The sequence below is a fragment of the Equus asinus genome, chromosome 2 (assembly GCF_041296235.1).
Source record: "Equus asinus isolate D_3611 breed Donkey chromosome 2, EquAss-T2T_v2, whole genome shotgun sequence".
Lineage (NCBI taxonomy): Eukaryota > Metazoa > Chordata > Mammalia > Perissodactyla > Equidae > Equus > Equus asinus.
In genome coordinates this window covers 153,765,370-153,781,331 of record NC_091791.1, presented here as the reverse complement: position 1 = coordinate 153,781,331, position 15,962 = coordinate 153,765,370, and the positions used below count along the sequence as shown (strand labels likewise).

General features: G+C 47.4%; 1 protein-coding gene across 4 annotated transcripts in view; it reads right to left on the bottom strand.

The window, feature by feature from the left end:
* Positions 1-1,219: 1,219 nt before the first annotated feature.
* Positions 1,220-15,962, bottom strand: part of PLA2G4D (phospholipase A2 group IVD) — a 32,645-nt gene continuing 17,902 nt past the window's right edge. For 2 of the 4 annotated variants that reach the window (XM_014857324.3, XM_044765084.2), the window contains 3 exons: positions 15,691-15,857; positions 14,904-15,090; positions 13,364-13,843 (listed from right to left, as the gene is read on the bottom strand). In XM_014857324.3, coding sequence (XP_014712810.2) covers positions 13,617-13,843; positions 14,904-15,090; positions 15,691-15,857 — 581 coding nt within the window. In that variant the 3' untranslated portion in view covers positions 13,364-13,616. Of the gene's footprint in view, positions 4,415-5,636; positions 6,495-6,933; positions 7,119-13,363; positions 13,844-14,903; positions 15,091-15,690; positions 15,858-15,962 lie in introns of those variants that run through there. The other 2 variants (XR_006523377.2, XR_011499926.1) reach the window with 2 other exon arrangements.

The following is a 15,962-nucleotide window of genomic DNA, read 5'->3' as shown; positions in this document are numbered from 1 at the left end:
TAATGATAAAAATTTTAAATAACTACCATTTATCAAGTACCTACTATGTGTCAGATACTATGTCAACTTCACATGCAGTATTCTGTGTAATCCTTAGAGCAAGGCTGTAGAGCGGTTATTGTTGTCTCCTTTTAGAGATGAGAAACAGACTTAAGTTCAAGAATCGTCTCAAGGTAGACAGACCAGGATTTGAACTCCAGCCCTCTCCCACAGTCTCATTCTTTTCTGCCGTCCCCAAAGGGAGGCACCTCGCTGTTCAATGCTCACTCGAGGTTCATTGCTGCCAGACTAGACCCCTGCCTAAGGAGGGCTGGAGTTGGAGAAGAGCTCAAGCACCCCCCTGGGACTCTCTCTTGGGAGGCAAATGCTTCTAGCTCCTCTTCCCACGTCTTCTCTGCCGATGAGGAAGGGATGTGCTCTCCTGCTTCCCTCCAGCCATTCCCACAAGGGGGACGTGTTGTTCTTCTGATTAGAAGAAAGGTTCAAGAGATGGATTGGGTCATGTTGCACAAGTGGGTGGATTAACACACCTAAAGAGTCATGTTTTCTCCATGTTCCTGCACCTGTGCAGCATCAGCTCAGCCTGTTCTCTGTCCTTGCTTATTGCTCAAGACCCACTATCAGGTAGCATGTCAAACCTTTCCTGGTTTGCCTGGGACTTTCCCCATTTTTGCATTGAAATTCCCAAATCCCAGGAACTCCCTCAGCCCCGATCAAACTGACTTTCCCCCCAGTCTTGGGCAGCTTGGGCCCACGTTGCACCACAGATCAGCTGTTCTGGGTCCTGGGAGAGGAGGAGACATTCTTCAGGCCTCCTGGCTTATGACACGTTGGTTGATCTGGTGACCGCCAGACCTCTGCATTGGGAATGAGGATTACCAGGGGTTTGTCCTGCCTCCAAAGATGGGTTTTGGCAGCAGGTGGGGTGGCCCAACATGTGGTTTCTGTGGGTGGCCTGGGGTCAGATCCTGGCCCCGCCTCTCCTGCTGGCTCTCTGGCCTTGGGCAAATTATTTCACTGACTCCAACCTCACAACCTAACTCTTAGCATAGTACTTGCCTCGTTGGGCTGTTATGAGAATTAAATGAGAAAATGCAAATGCTTAGAAGTGTTCAGCCCACAGGTCATGCTCAATAAATGGCAGCCATTGCTGGTTCCCTTTGTTTGTTGTACAGAAAGCTGCCCAATTAGGCATGGAAACACCATCCTGTCAACCATGTGCTGTGATAGCCTCCCAGGGATTGATCCTAACTCTTCTATTTATTTTTATTATGAAATGTCTCATAATACAAAACAATATAGACCACACATGCTCGCATATACGACATAAAAAGTAATAAAACGCATATACCCATGTAGTCACCACCACTATGACCCCAGCTTGAGAAACAGAATATTGACGATGCTTTTGATGCTCGCGTGTGCCTCTCTGTAACCATAACCTCCCTGGAAGGGTAACAACTAATCTGAATGCTGTGTTTATCATTTTCTCGACTTTTGTTATATGTTTACTACATATGTGTGTATCCCTAAATAATACATTAAGTTTTGGATAGTTGGATACTAATCTGAATGCAACCGTACTTACTTTCTTTTTTTCACTGTGTTTTTGAGATTCATCCATGTCAATGTGCAAAGCCATAGTTCATTACTTTTCTTTGCTGTGTAGTATTCCATTGTTTGAATATACTGTAATGTGTTTATCCATTCCCCTCTTGATGGACATTTGGATTTAGCTTTTTCATAACACAAATAGTGCTGCCACAAAAGTCTCATGTGTGTCTCCTGGTGCACGTGAGCACGAGTTCCCTAGGGTACATACCTGATGCTGAAAGTCTTTATTGATTGCCCAGTGGCAAAGGTCTGCTCTCTGGTTTGATTTTCCTTCCACCTCAGAGTTCTGAGTCCAACACTCTCCTCTCCATTAAACTCTCTTTTCCTGTATATTAGTTAGGATTCATGATTGTGAGTGACAAAACCCACAACTCAAGTGAGATTAGGCCAAAGAATAGGTGGAGGCGGGAGGAATGTATTGGAATGATTGAGTGGTCAGGAAGGGGTAGATTTAAACTTGGACTCGACACGGTTGACAGCACAGTGTTTCCTTTCGTTGCTGGGTCTGGCTACCTCTGTCTGGCCTCCATCCTCAGACAGGCTCTTCCCTTCTCAGGGCTGGATGGTAGCACCCACTTCAGACTCATATCCACCCAGGTTCAAGTCCAGTGGGAGAAAGTGCCCACCTCTGCAGCTCTAAAAACGTCTCTTGGTGTCTCTCTGGCTGGGCACCTACTCATCCCTAAGCCAGTCTCTGTGGCTGGGGGACTGCAGTGCGCCACTCTGATTGGCCAGGCTGAGCCACGAGCCCATCCCTGGAGTTGAGGTGGTTGCCCAGAGCCCTAAGCTTGTGGGCTGAGTGGAGGAGAGGAGAGGGGAGTGGGCACTGTTCCTAAAAGAAGGGTAATGACAAGTGAGCCTGAGACAGTGAGTGTCCAACACTCTCTGGGCTCGCCGTGTGACCTTGGACCAGGTACGTCGCGCTTGGGTGTCTGTTTCTTTACCTGTGGGTGAGAGTGATGAGTCCCTGAGGTCCCGTCTAGCTCTGAGCTCTGACTGTGTGGGCTCTGCTGCCTTGTCATTCTCCTCCTTGCTACTCTTGTGACTTTTAAAGTCATCGCTGGGCCTGACCTCTTTAGAACTGCGTGTGGCACCATCCGTTTCTCCAGTCCTCCAGAGCATTTCCCTATTTTGGTTCTCAAAGACGTCAGACTGTGGCTGTCAGCTCACCTCTCTGAGCACATTCCTCTGGCACACAACAGGACTTCTCAGAGGTAGCCCACCACAGGACAGTTTCCCCAACCAAGCCCACCACAAAGGCCAGAGGTCTTTCTAAAGCACCTTGTTGTTCTCGCCACCATCGTTCTTTCAGGCAGCAACCTCCAGAGTCTTCTGCGGATCTTCACCTCCTTTTTGCCACTGAATCTGAACTGTCACAGAATTTGGTCATTTTCTCCCTCTAGAATGTTCCTTAGGCTCCCTCTCTGGTTCTTTTGCTTGCTCACTTTGATGAAGCCATCTGCCATGTTGTGTTGTGACCTGCTCTGTGGACAGGCCCAGTGACTGGGAAATGGGGGCGGCTTCAGGCCAACAATGCGTGGGGACCTGAGTCCTGTCAGCAGCCACATGTGTCAGTTTGGACGCAGATCTTTCCCCTGTCCAGCCTTGAGCTCATCGCAGCCCCAGCCTACACCTTGACTGCAGAGGATGGGCTATGTCATGCCTGGATTCCTGGCCCACAGAAGCCGAATCAGCTCCAGGAAACTGTTGTCAAGAAAGGGAGACAGCGGGTATCCTGATCCTGTTCCTGAACTTTAAGGAAATGAATAAGATTTCACCATCCAGGATGACAGGGCTTTTTTTTTTTTCCTTCTAATGGGCACTGTATTAGTCAGGATTCTTCAGAGAAACAGAACCAACAGGATATACATGTAGATGAAAGAGAGAGAGAGAGGGAGGGAGAGAGAGGGAATGAGAGAGGGAGGGAGAGAGAGAGGGAGGGAGAGATTGATTTACTCTAAGGAATTAGCTCACACAACTGTGGAGGCTTGGTGAGTCCAAAATCTGCAGGGAAGGCAGGCAGGCTGAGACTCAGGGCAGACTTGCAGCCCCAGTGCAAAGGCAGTCTGCTGGCAGAAACCCCCCCTTGCCGCTGGAGGCAGGTCAATCTTTGTTCTGTTAAGGACTTCAGCTGATCGGATGAGGCCTTTCCCCATTATGGAGGGGAAACTCCTTTACTCTAACTTAAATGTCCACTGATTTAAATGTTAATCTCATCCCAAAAATACCCTCACGGAAACATCCAGAATACTGGCTGACCAAATATTTTCGCACTGTGGTCCAGCCAAATTGACGTAAAATTAACCCTCACAGATACTCTACATCAGGTTAAGTAGATGCCCTTCTATTCCTAATTTACTAAGAGCTTTTCATAAATCTTGAGTTTGTGTTGAATTTTATCCAGCAATTACTTTTAGATTGTTATTTTCATTTGGTCTATACATTGTTAAATAAAGTTTACAAGTTTTCTAAAATCATTCTTGCATTGTTGAGATAAATCCAACTTTATCAGGAAAAGGAAATGGCTGTCAGTTCACCATTCCCGCTGCCACCACCTGTTTTGGGCAGAGGGCAGAGGGCAGAGTGCCAGCCCAGTCCCAGGATGGGTGATGAGACAGCCTGTCTCACCGGGGCGGCTGGCTCTGGGCCTGGCTCGGCAGGGGCCCACGGGCGGCAGGAAGAGCCTTGCAGAATCCACGCGGAGCCTGTGGGTGGGGCCTGGTGGCTGCCTGAGTCACAGTCTTCACCCACATCAGGGTGGGGCTGACAGGACCTCCTGGTCCTCAGGTGGTCAGGGGGCCTACGGTAACAGCAGCTAGTCAGGGGGTGGGGGGTGAGACAGACAGACACACTCATATACACATGCACACTCACGCAACAGGTATGGCCTTGAAGCTCAGCCCAGCCCACCGTGGGGCTGTATAGAACTCCTTGGCCCTCTCTCTGGCTTTCCTGAAAGTTCCCCAAATGGAACAAGTCTTTTTTTTGACCTATGCCCCTCCTAAGGCTCCAGAGCACAGGTGCCCTGAGTCGGCCAAAGTGCAAGGCTGAGGGCACAGACCTCTAGGCTGTCGAGTCGCCCAGGAGGTCTGACCCCCACCTGCAAGGGAGCCCGCCAAACCGTGCAGTCTGAGGGAAGAGCCCCACAAGACTGCCTTCACTTCAGACACCAGCTGCAAGTTCAGGGGTCCCCAGGACCACCCTCACTTCAGACCAGCTGGCTACAAATTCAGGGGTCCCCAGGATCGCCCTCAGTTTTGATAATTTGCTGGAATGACTCACAGAACTCAGGAATGCTCTATGCTTACGATTATAGGGTTGTTGGGTTTTTTTGCGGTAGAAGGATACAAATTGAAACCAGCTTAAGGAAGCGATGCACAGGGCAGAGTGCAGGAGGGGTCTAAACTCAGAGCTTCCAGTCATCCCCTTCCCCGTGGAGTCACAGACAGTGTTACCTCCTCCTGGCCACAGTGTGTGACAGCACACACAGAGTAATATCAGTCGGGGAAACTCGCCTGAACCTCTGGCGTCCAGAGGTTTTACTGAGGCTTCATCACATGCTGCGCTGGTGGCTGATCTTAAGTCTCCAACCCCTCCAGGAGGTCAGGCTAATAGCTCTAGTCCCAGTGCCTTTGCAGGTTGGAACTGATATGGCCTGTTCCAGAGCCCCCATCACAAATCACACTGTGAGGCTGTCCAGTGGCCAAAGCCCCCAGCAAACAAAGACACTCCCATCAGGCAGGCCACTCCAGAGATGCAAAGATCACCTCCCAGTAGCCAAGGGCAAAGGCCGGACCTCCCCGTAGGAAAGGTCAATTCCTCACGACACAATAGGGCATGCTACACAGCAAGTGCCCAAAGACGCAGGGTGGCGTGGCGGGTAGGAGCCTGGCATTACTTTTAAAGCCTCCAGTCCCAGTCTTGGCTTCGCCACTTTTGAGTTTAGTGATCTCGAGTAAGTTGCCTAACCCTGGTTGATGCCCACCAGCCAAAGACCACCGGGCACATCACCATAGTTGAACAAATTTGGGTTTATTGGTACTGGTTGCAACCGAGGAGACCACACACCATGGGGAGTGTCTCAGTAAGTGGGGGTTGGAGGGGATTACTGTGGGATTTGGGCTTGTGTTGGGTGCTGTCAGAAGGTGAGGGCAATTCTGTCACTGGATAGCTTAATTTCTATCTGGGAGGTGGAGGAATGGGGCAGGGCTAAAGCTGTAATTGGGAAATCAGCAGCAATCTCATGCTAAACAGGAGAGAGCAGAGTTCACTCATTTTGGTGGTTTCAGTGACCTTGTTTTTGTCCATGCTCAGACGTGATTATGGACTCGCCTTATTTCTGTCTCACTCTATCGCGATTGCGTAGTGATGCTGTCATCTGACATTGGCGTTCTGTGAAACTGTGTTCTTTAGGAGAACACCACGGTCCAGCAGCTAGTGCCAAATGGGCTCCCAGCAGAGGGAGTCAGGGGCCACTTTCTTCTTTCTCAGCCCTGAGTTTCACCATTGATAAAATGGTGATAATAATACTAGCGAACATATTTGGGCATCTGTGAGAATTAAGGTAAATAATGTAAAACTCCTGGCATGAAATAGAACACAATAGCTGCTTGAAATAATTAGAAATGTATATATTTGTTTCTGCCCCTGGTTCTTGACACAGAGCTCCTAAAACCCTTGTAAATAGGGGTAGTGGGAGAATCATTTATTCTGATATTTAGTCTTTATGCCAGTTCCTGACACAGAGCTCCTCAGGCCTTTGGAATTTCCTGAGTGATGGGAGCATCTGACAGCGAGCTCCTTGGAATTTCCTGGGTGATAGGAATATCTTTTGTTCTAATGAGGTGACTCTTGGTGGGCTCCTGGATGGGGGCTGGTCCCTGGAAAGACCAAGCCATGATTAGAAGCTTGAAACTTTCAGCCCCACCCCATTGTTTGGAGAGGGGAGGAGGCTGGAAATGGCGTTAATAATCGACCATGTGTATGTGATAATGCCTCCATAAAAACTCCAATATTACAGGGTTCAGGGAGCTTCTGGGTTGGTGATCACATCAACACCAGGAGGGTGACACACCCCAGCTCCACAGGGACAGAAGCTCCTGTGCTTAGGACCCTTCCAGACCTTGCCCTGTGTACATCTTCATCTGGCTGTTCATCTATATCCCTTATAACATCCTTTAATAAACTGGTAAGTGTAAGTAAGTGTTTTCCTGAGTTCTGTGAGCCATTCTAGCAAATTACTGACTCCAAGGAGGGGGCCATGAGAATCCCAATTTATAGTCAGTTACTCAGAAGTATAGACGACGACCTAGGACTTACAATTGGCATCTGAAGTGGAGGCAGTCTTGTGGGACTGATCCCTTAACTTGTGGGATCTGATGCCAACTCCAGGTAGACAGCATCAGAATTGAATAGAATTCTAGACATCAAACTGGTGTCACAGAGAATTGCTTCATGTGGGAGAAAAACCCATTCATCTGGTGACCAGAAGTATCAGAGGTGTTCTGTGTGGATAAAGAAGAAACACAGGATGGAGTCGGCCCAGTGGCGCAGTAGTTAAGTTTGCATGTTCTGCTTTGGTGGCCCAGGGTTCGCCGGTTTGGATCCCAGGTGTGGACATGGCACCACTTGGCAAGCCATGCTGTGGCAGGCGTCCCACATATAAATTGGAGGAAGATGGGCATGGATGTTAGCTCAGGGCCAGTCTTCCTCAGCAGAAAGAGGAGGCTTGGCAGCAGATCTTAGCTCAGGGCTAATCTTCCTCAAAAGAAAAAAAAAAGAAGAAGAAGAAGAAGAAGAAACACAGGAGTATCTTTTCTACTCAAGCCAGTAGATACCATCATCAACATCACCAAAAAATAAGAGTTTGTGATAAAGTAGAGAAGTTGTAGAATCCAAATGAAGCCAAATATATAAGAAGCAGAGGGAAGAGGGTCCTAAGGAGAGGTCATCAGACAAGAGCAATCCCAGAGCCAGGGTCTGTCACTGTGACACCAACCTGGGGCCAGGGCAGCCATAGTTGTGTGTGAGTTTGTGTGTGTGTGTGTGTCCCTTTGAGTGTGGGAGATTGTGAGTGAGAGTGGCAGCAATATGTAAAAAGGATCATATATCATGACCAAATGAGATTTATCCCAGGAGTGCAAGATTGGTTTAACATCCAAAAATCAATCATAGTAATATATCACACTAACAGAAAAAAAGGAAAAAACACTAGGTAATCATCTCAATAGACAGAGAAAAAGCATTTGACAAAATCCAACACCTTTCATGATAAAAACACTCAACGAACTAGGAATAGAAGGGAACTCAAGCTGTTAAAGGGCATCTAAGAAAAACCACGGCTAATGTCATAATTGATGGCTCCAGATTGAACGCTTTCCTCCCAATATTAGGCACAAGAGAAGGATATCTGCTCTTGCCACTTCTATTCAACTTTATACTGGAGGTTCTAGTCAGAGCAAGAAAAAGAAATAAAGGGCATTCAGATGGGAAAGTAAGAAGTAAAACCACTTCTATTTGCAGGTGACATGATCTTATACGTAGAAAATTCTAAGGAGTCAAAAATACTATCAGACTAATAAACAAGCTCAACAAGATTACAGGATGCAAGATCAATATACAAAAATCAATTGTATTTCTTTACAATGGCAACGAACAATCCAAAAATGAAATTAATGACTCAATTTACAATAGCCTCAAAGAGCATAAAGTATTTAGGAATAAACTTAACCAAACAAATGTAAGACTTGTACACTGAAATCTACAACACATTGTTGAAAGAAATAAAAGAAGACCTAAATAAATGGAAATACATCACATGTTCATGAATCAAAAGACTCACAATTGTTAAGATGGCAGTACCCCCCAAATTCATCTACAGATTCAATTCGAGCCCCAGCAAAATCCCAGCTGTCTTCTCTGCTCAAATTGACAAACTAATCCTAATATTCATACAGGAATTCAAGGATCCCTGAATAGCAATAAAATCTTGAAAATGAAGAGCAAATTTGGAGGACTCACACTTTCTGATTTCAAAACTTACTACAAAGTGACAGTAATCAAGACAGTGTGGTATCAGCATATAGACAGACAAATAGGTCAAAGAAATAGGACCAGAGTCCAGAAATAAACCCTCACATTTACAGCTAATTGCTTTTCAACAACACTGTCAAGACCATTCAATGGGGGAAAGGACAACCTTTTCAGCAAATGGTGCTGGAACAACTGGATATTCACATGCAAACGAACAAAGTCAAACCCCCACTTCACACCATATATGAAAACTAACTCACGATGGATCAAAGACCTAAATCTAAGAGCTAAAATTGTAAAACTATTAGAAGAAAACCTAGGTGGAAATCTTCATGACCTTGGATCAGGCAATGGTTCCTTAAATATAACACCAAAGGCACAAGAAGCAAAAGAAAATATAGATAAATGACATCATCAAAATAAAAAACTTCTGTGCTCCAAAAGATATGATCAAGAGAATGAAAAAACAACCCACAGCCTGGGAGAAAACTTTGTAAATCATATACTGGATCAGGATTTGTATGTAAAATATATAAAGAATTCTTACAACTCAACAATAAAAAGATAAAGAATCTAATTAAGGGGCCAGCCCCATGGCTGAGTGGTTGAGTTCATGTGCTCTACTTTGGTGGCCTAGGTTTTCACCAGTTCAGATCCTGGGCACAGACGTGGCACCACTCATCAGGCCACGATGAGGCAGTGTCCCACATGCCCCAACTAGAAGGACGCAAAACTAAAAAAATATATATACACCTATGTACCAGGGGGCTTTGGGGAGAAAAAGGAAAAATAAAATCTTTTTAAAAAAAAAAGAACCCAATTAAAATGGGCAAGAGAGATCAGAATAGATATTTCTTTAAAGAAGATATACAAAAGGTCAATAAGAAACTAAAAAGATCATTAGTCATTAGGAAAATGCATATAAGATACCACTTCATGCCCAATAGCGATGGTTATAATAAAAAAGACAGATAATAACAAGTGTTGGCAAAGGTGTGGAGAAATTGGAACCCTGATGCAATGCTGACAGGAATCTAAAATGGTGCAGCTGCTTTGGAAAACAGTCTGGCAGTTCCTCAAAGGTTAAGCAAAGAATTGCCATATGACCCAGCAATTTCACTCCTAGGTACACGTGCAAGAGAATTAAAAACATTATCCACACAAAAACTTGTATATGAATGTTCATAGCAACATTATTCATAATAGCCAAAAAAGTAGAAACAATTCAAATGTCCAACAAGCAATAAATAGATAAAGTGTAGTATATCCGTACAGTGGAATATCATGCAGCCATAAAAAGGGACGAAGTATTGATACATGCTACAACATGATGTACCTTGAAAACATATGTTAAGTGAAAGAAGCCAGACACTAAAGGCCACGTATTGTATGATTTCGTTTATATGAAATGTCTAGAATAAGCAAATCTATAGAAACAGAAAGTAGATTAGTGGTTGCCTAGGGCTGGTGCGGAGGGGTAGTGGTGTGAGGTTGACAGCTAAGTTTCTTTTTGGGGTAATGGAAATGCTCTCAAATTGATTGTGATGATAGTTGTACAACTCTGAATGCATAGTAAAAGTCACTGAATTATACACTTTAAATGAACGAATTGTATGGTATGTGGGTTATATCTCACTAAAGTTGTTTAAAAACAACATAAAAGAAGAATGAGGAGGAGTGATGTCAGCAAGATAGCAGAGTGAGTTGTTCCCTTTGTCTCTCCTCTCTTAAATTACAACTAAACAGACATCCATTAACCAGCAGAGGGTTCCCTACGCAGCACAACAGGACGCCTGAGAGATCCACGCAGCCAGACATCTGAAGGTGGGCAGATGGGACCCCCCAGGAAGCAGTGGAACTAGGGGAGTGACCCCCACCCCCTCCTGGTGGCAGTGATCTGGGTCGTGGATCTTCATACAATGGCCAATGTGACTGTGAGTGGAGGCAGGGGAAGCCTGGCCTGTGTGTGAACGCTTGCAGAGTGATAGTAGCCTGGCCTGTGGGAGCACACACCCTGCTGCAGTGACCCCACCCACCCACTCTCCACCAGAGGGCAACCCATGGATCACAGCGGCCCAGCCCATACCAGCGCAACCCACTGAGCAGCTGCAGGCCAGCCCATGTGAATGCAGAGTGGCCCCACCAGCACAACTATGAGCAGATGGTGCAGGAACAGAAATAACAGCCCCTGCCCCTACCCCACAAGTAGTGGCAGGTGACTAGAAGCTGCAGGAACCACAGCAGAAACTCTGACCCAGCCCCCAGTGGCGGCAACTCCAACACCAGCTCCACCAGCAGCAGCGGCTATATACAAGTCCCCAGGTCCCCACCAGCAAGGGTGAGGCCCGTGATCCCAGCACCCCTGGCAGTGTGCAACCAGCACCCCAAGACAAGCCAGGAACAGCAGCACAGGTGGTGCACAGGACAGCAGCATCCAAGCCCAGGGAGAGCCAGTGGAGGAACATGAGACCCAGGGGACCAGGACCAAAGTAACCAAAGCTGCACCCAAATAAGAAAAGGTGTTTACTGCCACAAATGTGCCAGCGGAGGATCAATTTATCGAACACCATGAGGAACTACAGTAACCCTGCAGAACAGAAGGAAAACGACAACTCTCCAGAAACCAAACGTGAAGTCACAGAAGACTGTGATCTAACTGACAGAAAATTCAAAAGAGCTGTCATAAAGAAACTCAATGAGTTAAAGGAAACTCGGAAAGACTGTTCAATGAGGTCAGGAATAAAATTAATGAACAGAAGGAATACATCACCAAAGAGAATGAAGTCCAAAAAAAACCAAAATGAATTCTGGATATGAAGAACACAATTAATGAGATAAAAAAATAATGTAGAAAGCATAAAAAATAGAGCACATCTTATGGAGGAGAGAATTAGTGACCTCAAAAATAGAAACCTAGAAATGCTTTAGGTGGAGGAGGAGAGAGAACTAATATTTTTTTAAAAAGTGAAGAAATGTTATGAGAAATATCTGACTCAATTACAAAAAGTAACATAAGGATTATAGGCATCCCAGAGGGAGACGAGATGGAGAAAGGAGCAGAGAGTTTGTTCAAAGAAATAATAGCTGAGAATTTCCCACAACTGTGGAAGGAACTGGACATACAAATACATGAAGCCAAAAGAACTCCTAATTACATCAGTGCAAAAAGACCCTCTCCAAGGCATATAATATTAAAACTGGCAAAAGTCAATGACAAAGAAAAAATATTAAGGGCAGCAAGGCAGAAGAAAATAACCTATAAAGGAAGCCCCATCAGGCTTTCAGTGGATTTCTCAGCAGAAACTCTACAGGCTAGAAGAGAGTGGAATAATATATTCAAAACATTCAAAGACAAAACTATCAGCCAAGAATACTCTATCCAGCAAAATTATCCTTCAGATATGATGGAGAAATAAAAGCTTTCCCAGATAAACAAAAGCTGAGGGAGTCCATTGCCATGAGACCTGCCTTACAAGAAACGATGGAGGGAGCCTTTCTACCTGAAACTAAAAGGCAAAGGTTTACAAAGCTTTGAGCAAGGAGATAAACAGACAAACAGAACCAGAAAACTGCAGCACTCTATCAGAACAGGTTAGCAAACACTTATAACATAAAAGATAAAGGGAAGGAAAGCATCAAAAATAACTGTGAACACTTCAATTTAGTCACAAACTCACAAGACCAAAAAGAATAATTTCTGACCACAAAAACATAGAAGGGGCAGAGGGAAGGGATGGAAGCTGCTTAGGCTCATGGAGATAAGAAGCTATGAGAAAATGGCCTATCTCATCTATGAAATATTTTATATAAACCTCATGGTAACCATGAAACAAAAAATCAGAGCAGAGCCACAAATCATAAACAAATAGAAAACTAATAAAACCATCACAGAAAACCATCAAATTGAAATGCCGGACAGAAATAGAAGGAAAAAGAAACAATTTCCATTGTATGGAACAATCATAAAACAAGAGATAAAATGGCAGCATTAAGCCCTCATATATCAATAATCACTCTAAATATAAATGGATCAAATTCTCCAGTCAAAAGACTCAGAGTAGTTGGATGGATAAAAAACGAGACTCAACAATATGCTGCCTCCAGGAAACACATCTCAGCTCTAAAGACAAACATGGGCTCAGAGTGAAGGGATGGGAGACCATACTCCAAGCTAACAGCAAACAAAAGAAAGCAGGTATTGCCATTCTTATGTCAGAATATAGAACGAGGCTCAGAGGTATATTGTCATAGGGCAGCTCACTCAGTGAGGAGGCAGCGGCTGTCCACTCTTCACAGTGATTGGTTGTAACTTTACAGTTTTATTAGTGATAGGGAATTGGTTAAAAGTGGTCACCTCATATCAATTTTGGGGAACAGTTTGAGTTTTGTTTATGATGTTTAGAGGCATTTACAAGAAGTGGTCCTAGTTAAGTTCCACTTGTTTTGCAAAACAATCTAAATGGACTTTTTCTTGTATGAGTAAACTGGTTTGTCTGCTCAAGAGAAAAAAAAAAAGAAGAAGAAAGACGAGGGAGAGGAAGAGATGACTCTCAGGACAGACTGTGACTCCTGATCGCTGGAGCCACCCCTCAGTCAGGCCATCCCCTGCCCTACCTGTCCCCACTCCTGGTCTGACACCTCCAGCTTGTGCCCCAAATCCATTCTGCTCAAACATGACAATCATTACGTGTGAACGTTCGTCTGGTCAGACCAGCTGTTCTACACACCAGCCTGGTGAGGAGTTTATTTTTGGCTCCTCTCAAACCAGCTACAAAGGTGAGGGAGAAGTGTGGGTGGGACACAGCCCCTCTGGGCAGTGAGACCAGCTGCAGGGGTGGCCCAGGCCTGGGAGAGCCAGGGGACTCCCCCCCAGCAATGGCTGTGGCCGTGCCCAGCTGTGACTGGGTTAAGCCCCCAGCCCTGAGAGGGTCCGAGTGTGGCCCTCAGGATCCTGGGGCCCCTGAGCAGCCTCAAGTCTGCGCCCCTGGAGGCCTGGCCCCCAGGGCCCGGTGCTTCAGAGCGGTCCTCAAGGCCTGCAGGATGGCACCCTGGCTGTTCCGTACGTTGTAGTCACTGAGCTGCAGCAGGCGGTCAAAGTCTTCCTCCTTGTAGGTCATGTTGAACAGGGAATAGGGTGAGGTAGCCCCAGTGAGGTCCACCTGGCCGGCCGGGAGCTGTGCAGGACTGCGCTGGACACCTGCCCAGGGGAGTGAGGGGGTGAGGAGCAGGACCCATAGGCCTCCACAGCTGGGCACGGGGTTGGGCTGCTCCCCACAGAAGGGGCTCCCTGCTTCTCTCCCAGCCCTCTGTGTCCTTTGCCCAGAATATAAATGTGGATACTAGGATGCTATTTGAGATAGGAAGGATTTGCTCCCCACATTTCCTTGCAGCATTACCCTTCTTCCACTACTCACGCAACCCCATATCTGTCACCTTTGGGGGTAAGGTGGAAACAGCCAGAACAGCAAAGTCAATTAGGTTAGTGAATGGATACTTAAAAACCCAGGATGGAAACAAGAGTCTGAAAACCAAAAGGCTTTTGCTTTGCAAGAACCAGTCTTTGTTGAGAGAGAAAGAGAATTCCAAGATGTGGGCTGAGCATGTTAAGAGTAAAGCTGGAAGGTTTGGAAGTATGGCGGGAACTGGAAAGCCAGGAATAATGCACAAAGGCAGAAATTAGGTTTTCCCACCAAAAGGAAATAGAAGTCTGGCCAGTTGGTGGAAGATGAGGATTGGAAGGAACGTGATGAGGGTTTAGATTCTGGGGGCCCCGGAGTAGAGGCCCAGCTCCCTAAGAAAGGACCCCAGCCTGGGCTGGGGCAGGATGATAGAGAGGCCCACTGAAAACCCAGGTAGGTTGAGGGGAGTCAGAGAGAGAGGGACTGGGGTCTCTCTGTCCTGGCCTTTATGAAGTCCTCCAACAGGTTGGTGCCTGAGCAGTGGTGGAGATGGCTGCAGACAGGGACAATGCGGGAGGGCCTCCGGATGCAGGAATTCCCACACACCACCCCATAGGGCAGGAGAGCAGAGGAGCCCAGGTGTAGTTAGGGGGACTAGGGAAGGGAGAGCCCCAACAAGCCTGGGTCATAGCAAAGAGGACAGCAGCACAGCGACTTCACAGAGGGCCCCTGTGGGGATGTGGGCCTTCAGGCCAAAACTAGATCGGACCAGCCTGAGACTCTCCCCCTCCGCTGACCACAGGGGAACTGGGGAGGGGCCAGGCTGCCAGGCTGTTAGAGAGGGAGGGGCTGCCTCACCAGGGGCCAAGTGGTCCTTGAAGGAGGCATTGACAAGCGGGAAGTGCAGGAGGACAGGGGCATCAGGGCAGGTGGGGTCCGAGAAGAGGTGGCACTCCCTGGGCTGGTGCTGGTCCTGAGGGCTGGGCTCCACGTGGGGGAACGGCAGCCCCTGGCCCCGGCAGTACAGCTCTGTGTGCTGCAGCACCTGGGGGGGCAGAGGGCGGCCCAGAGAGAACCAGTTAGTTCCCGGTCATCCCAGGTCAGCGCTCAAGAAGATGCTAGGACGGCTCCAGCCCAGACTGACTGTTCAGTGTCAAGACAACCTGGTTCTGTCCTGTTCGTGGCCCAGTTAAGCTACATGGTACCTCGGAAGGAGGTGAAAGATCCTGGCAGTCTACTATATTGTTTGGTTAAAATCTGTAGATGCAGTACAGACCTAGCACCCTGCCTCCACTTAGGATTGCTGTTGCTGGGTTTTCAAATCCCACAGCCTAGAGGGCGCTAGTAGGGGACCCACTTCTATATCATGGCCCTACCCACCGCCCCCCAGGGTCCCCAGGGAGGCCCCGGGGGGATGGATGTGGACAGGACAGGGTCTCCTCTCGGCTCTGTCCAGCTGTTCCCCCTGCCTGGAAGCCCAGGGCCCCAGCACCTCCACAGCCCTTCCCAACCAGGGACGCTGGCAGGAGCCTGTGGGTCAGAGCCTGTCAACCCCCCTCCCCTTGGGAACCAAGGAGGTCTGGGCCAGTGGCTCAGGGGTCCTACTGCTCAGGAGCTTAGCCTGGCCAGGCAGAGGGTCTGGCACCTCAAAGGGCAAGGATAGGGAGTAGTCAAAGGAGAGTATGAGGTCCAGCCTGCGGCCTGGCCGGAGCATGGCGGGACAGCTGGTGTTGAGAAAGAAGCCGGCATCCACGAGGCAGAGCTGGCGCTCCCATGGGGTCAGTTGGCCAGGGGTGGAGTCTCGCTGGCAGTCTGACAAGGGAGACAGCTATGGTCAGGGGCAGCCCCTCTGCCACAGATCATCCATTCGCCCCCTTCATATCACATTTGCCTCCATGTCCCCTTCTTGCCTCTGGT